This window comes from Monopterus albus, unplaced genomic scaffold, assembly GCF_001952655.1.
Source record: "Monopterus albus unplaced genomic scaffold, M_albus_1.0 scaffold67.1, whole genome shotgun sequence".
Classification (NCBI taxonomy): Eukaryota; Metazoa; Chordata; class Actinopteri; order Synbranchiformes; family Synbranchidae; genus Monopterus; species Monopterus albus.
In genome coordinates, this window is record NW_018127947.1 from 1,484,132 (window position 1) to 1,489,187 (window position 5,056).

The 5,056-nt window shown below is 41.5% G+C and overlaps 1 protein-coding gene and 1 long non-coding RNA gene across 14 annotated transcripts in view; one reads left to right on the top strand and one right to left on the bottom strand.

Moving 5' to 3' along the window:
- exoc7 (exocyst complex component 7) overlaps window positions 1-3,481 on the top strand; it is a 15,851-nt gene extending 12,370 nt beyond the window's left edge. For all 13 annotated transcript variants that reach the window (XM_020604608.1, XM_020604610.1, XM_020604613.1 and 10 more), the window contains 3 exons: window positions 2,352-2,393; window positions 2,479-2,612; window positions 3,258-3,481. In XM_020604608.1, coding sequence (XP_020460264.1) covers window positions 2,352-2,393; window positions 2,479-2,612; window positions 3,258-3,360 — 279 coding nt within the window. In that variant the 3' untranslated portion in view covers window positions 3,361-3,481. The remainder of the gene's footprint in view (window positions 1-2,351; window positions 2,394-2,478; window positions 2,613-3,257) is intronic.
- LOC109962703 (uncharacterized) lies at window positions 3,308-4,619 on the bottom strand. The gene is made up of 3 exons (XR_002275304.1): window positions 4,577-4,619; window positions 4,215-4,271; window positions 3,308-3,394 (listed from the first exon to the last, which is right to left on the bottom strand). It is a non-coding gene; the product is annotated as an uncharacterized LOC109962703 (long non-coding RNA).
- Between the last annotated feature and the right edge of the window lie 437 nt (window positions 4,620-5,056).

The following is a 5,056-nucleotide window of genomic DNA, read 5'->3' on the forward strand; positions in this document are numbered from 1 at the left end:
GTTTTCATTGGACTGACCCCGTGACGTCAAACGACAACTGATTGTAAATTTAGCCAGATTCCAAATTAGTTGGGGGTAACTGAATCGAACTGAAGTGCATCCCTGCCAAAAGGGAGCATGAACCACATTTCGAACTGTACTTTGCAACTCTGCCATGCATGCATCTGTCCGTCTCTTTTGAAAGTGGAAAAGACAAGCTGCGAGTGCTCTTCACTATGCAACTCAGAACCTGAGTGTGTACAGGCACAGATTTGAGGACAATGTAGGATCCCAGCTGCTAAAATCATCTCTTCCGCTCATGATTCTGTCCTTCATTGCTCTCAAATTCGAAATTCTAACTAAAGTGAAGAGCGCTCTCAACTTGTTTTGTCCACTTTCAAAACCACTGTCAGAGATAGATGTTCTCACAAACTCCAGTGGAGAAATCTGAGAGTGCAGACTCGTGCATGGCCGGGAACACGCTCTCACAAACCTGAGCCTATGAGCTCTCAAATGCTGAGTTGCAGAGTGAACAGAGCTCAAAATGTGCTTCATGGTCCCTGATGTTTCAATGGGGATTTACTTCCACAGATTCTAAAATCAGGTAGAATCCAGTGTCTGCTCAGCTTAAGTATATATAAACACAATGATCTTAACCCTCTATAGACCCTAGAGCCAAAACCTGCCATTTCAATTTTCATTTAAGCCATTTTGGCTGTATTAAATGAATGTAGCTCAAATTTGGCACAGGATATTTATTATTTAAAAATTGTGGTCCAACTTCTTTAAATTTGCCTAAAATGGCTAAGATATAAAAATCTTCACGTAATTGACCCTTTGATCAAAATCTGCCCCATTGAACCCCATTTAAAAACGCTATTTTTGATGCTATATTTATCCTACAATAAAGTAATGCATTGCGCTGTGTTGCAATTGCATTTTGAAGTACTTGGTCCCAACTTGTAATTCTGATAGTCATCCACCAGATGGTGACATGATTCCATTTTCGAAGCCTGCAGCCAAAACAAAACCAAAATCTACTTTTTCCACTGTATTTTGTAAGGCTGACTTGCTAATAATGAATGGATTTGATAAAGTGCATATCAGTTTCAATGTTATATTGATCCAGTATAGGTCTGTGTGTGCGCGCTCACACGTGAAGCTGTTCTAATGGCGTAAAATGAACCAAATATGCGCAAACACACAGCGCGATGCATTACTTTATTGTAGGATAAATATAGCATCAAAAATAGCATTTGATGTTATAGCAATGCATTATGTCTGGGTGTGAATTTATGTAATGCATCAAAATCAATGTTGGTGCCAATCACTGACCCATCCCAGGGCCTAATAATAATAATCAAATACTGGTTTAAATGTTTTTTGAAAATCATTTCATTTTTTTTGTTTTTTCCCCATTGAAAAAAAGAGGGGTTATGACAACATACTGACCTATAAAGGGTTAAAAAGTCCAGAAATATAATTCATATTTGATATGCATATTTCAGGCAGAAGTAGTTCTAAAAGATTGGCTAGTTTAAAGTGGAAAAAATATGAATTTATAATAATTTTATTGCTGTGTTTGGGAATGTGGCAGATTTTGGTCCTAGGGACAATTGTGTGACCCTTTTGTCAGGAACTCAAGGGTTAAGCTAATAGCACACAAACAGTTATAAACGTTCATGTCTACACTGAAAACACTTATTAAATGTTCACAGTGCTGTTGGAAAAAGTGACTGAACCCTCAGATTCAGTAACCGGTCCTGTAGCTCGTCTGGCAGCCGTAACCTCAAACAAGCTCTTCCTGTAGCTGTGGATCAGACCTGCACAGTGTTGAGGAGGAGTTTAGGACCAGTGTTAATGTTGATGGTCACTGTGCTGCTGCATCACCACCCTGACACTGTAGGACTCCTTTCATACTCCATCCTGGAGGGGGAAATAAATTCCCAAGTTTATCAAGGAGTCCTACAGGACAGTGTCAGGGTGGCTGTCTACCAGCTGAGGCTCAGTAGGAGCTGGGTGATGCAGGAAGACGGTGACCGTCAATGTTAACACCAGATGAGAATCTGAGGGGTCACTCACTTTTTGCACCAGCACTGTGAACATTTAATAGGTGTTTTCAGTATAGACATGAACAATTTTTATTAGATTAAACTCATCATGTTTGTCTGTACTTGTGACTTGGATGAGGATCAAATTATTTTGACCAAATCATGTAGAAAACCAGGTAATTCCAATGGTTTCCTTACTTTCTGCTGCTACCATTTATTTTTTAACACTCCCGCTACTTCTTCTAGTACTTCCCTTTTTCTGCTTCTACTTCAAGTACTGCTACTATTAATTTCTCACTAATAATTCTTATCTTCCTCCAGCTGAAAGACAAAGAGCGACAAGTGATCAAAGACAAATTTAAGGTACTTTTTTGCACCACATGTTTCAGCACTTCTCAACAAACCAGATGGAGTTCTGACCTGCTTCTCTGTCCTTGCTGCCTCTCAGGGATTTAATGATGGCTTGGAGGAGCTGTGTAAGACCCAGAAGGGGTGGGCCATCCCGGACAAAGACCAGCGAGACTTCATACGCCAGGCTCAGAAGAAAGTGGTGTCCCATGCTTACCAGACCTTCCTGAAGAGGTGAGACACAAACTGGGGGCTGGACAAATGTCAGGATTCACTGTGTCCTTGTCGGCATGTATAAAAATATGATGCCAAGCACCCCCTTTCTCCTTGCTAAGCTGTGTCAACCAATAGCAGAAGTGTTCTAAAGCCTGTTATGTGAGAAAACAGCAACCAGTAAAGGCTCTAAATGTGTCCCTATACAGTCGGTGTACGACCTGCCATTAACACCACTGACTTTGGCATGGCAGGTTGGGGTTCAATTCACTGCCAGGGCACAGTGTCAGGCCTTTAATGCTATCCGCCTAGCGAGGTACTACACAAATGCTACGGCAAGGAGGAATCAGGATGCCAGGGTTATGGGGGACAGTACACATACTCACATACACTACTGGTTAAAGACCAGCTTAGCGAGGAAACCTTGATCAGGACATCAACTACAACTGCCATGGTCTACTTTTATTTATACCATTTTACCTGCACTCTTAAAAAAAAAATAATGGTCGTAGCATGTACCATACTTTCTGCTGCTAATGCCACAATAGGATTTACTACCCACCACAACGTAACTGTGAATGACAGGTCCTGTACAGTTTATCAGATGGCTGCTGGTCGGAGCCCTCCTGATTATCTTCACATTTGTTTCTTTTGAATTTCCTCCAGATGTGCTAACATCTCTTTCACCAAGAACACAGAGAAGTATCACAAGTACCGGCCGGAGGATGTGGAGGAGATGATCGAGAAGCTGTTTGACACATCCGCCTGAGCTCAGCCTCTGCTCCATGTTTGCTCCATGATCGCTGTTTGTACAAAGACACGAACAGGACGTATTTATGTAATTTAGCTATTCTTGTTTAACATTTCAAAAAAATAAAGGGAACTCTGAATGTGAGGTCGTTTGTTTTGTTGCTGCCACACAGCGGTTGCCTGACATGAATCAAACAGAGGCAGCTGAACATCGTTATCCACTTTTACACTGCACCGAATTCATCTCTTTTTACTATTTTTATGATCCTTATTTCCTCTACTGTTAAGCACTTTGCAGCTCTGGTTCAGAAAAGTGCCATATAAATAATCTTTGACCTACTTAGCATTGGTCAAAATAACACCAGACATGTTGGCAAACTGCGCTTTTACATACAGCATTTAACAGCTTTCTTGGAGTCATGTGTGCCCATCTGATGAAGCCATCAGTCTTTCAGCTCTGTCTTTGGTGTCCACCACCTCCTGAGGGAAACCTCTGGCTCTGGAGCCGCTAACTGCTCCACTCTGTTCACCGACTGGCCTCTGACTGGGCCTGTCTACTCAGCAGGTTGTAGACACACAACATGATCAAAGATTGAATCAAAGTAATGCTGAGGACTGTAAAACCATAACGAGCTGGGAGACATGAAAAACTCTGCAGAGCTGAAGGAAGCTGATGATTCTCTGTGGGTTCGTGACTACAAGCCTCTTCTTTCAAATGACAGACATTTAATCCATTGTGAACATTAAACTGTTAGTGCAGGAGTCTGTCTACCAGCCAGATGCCAACTCCTAAAACTACTGAACTATTCTGGGGTTCAGTGAAGAGATGTCAAATTTTACATCCTGACAAGTGTGTGAAAACTGATTGCTCACCTTCCTCCGTGGCAAAAGATCAGGGTGTCGGTGTCAGCCTCCACAGTGAACTCGAGTCTGCACAGATGGAGAAACGTTCTGTGAACACATCAGATGTGACTGCTCATTATATTAAGTTAAAACAAGGAGGTGGTGCATGTTAACTTTAACCTAGTACATAAAATTAAACTGAAAAAACTCCACCTTTTGCTACAGTCACACCAGAACTTCCCTCTGGGGATTGATAATGTTATCAGAATTGGAAGGTACATTTACTGAAGTATACTTTTGAGGTATCTTTACTTGAACATTTCCATTTTCTTCTACTTCATACTTCTCCATGTCAGAGACAAACCTTGTACTTTTTACTACACTACATGTACCTGATAACTTCAGTTCCTTTCCAGAATCAGATGAATCAAACCAAACACAGTAGAATCATCAGACTCTATTGATCCCTGTGGGAAATCCACCAGCTCCCCAGCAGGATGGAAAGTTCTTCACTGTATAAGTATATAAGATAGTTAACATCAGCTCCACCTTTACTAGCTGCAGCATTAAAGTGATGAACACAGTAATGATCCAGTAGTATTAGAGACATTACTGGGACATGTGTTCTTTCACATAATGAGTCCATTTACTCTGGTAATTGGAGACTCCATAGTCAGAAACGTGAAGCTAGAGACACCGGTGGCCATAGTCAAATGTTTTCCTGGGGCCAGAGCGAGCGACATTGAATCCTATTTGAAGCTGCTGACTAAGGATAAGCGTAAATACAGTAAGGTTGTTATTCACGTCCGCGCTAATGACTCCCGACTTCGCCAGTCGGAGGTCACTAAGATTAATGTTGAGTCGGTGTGTAA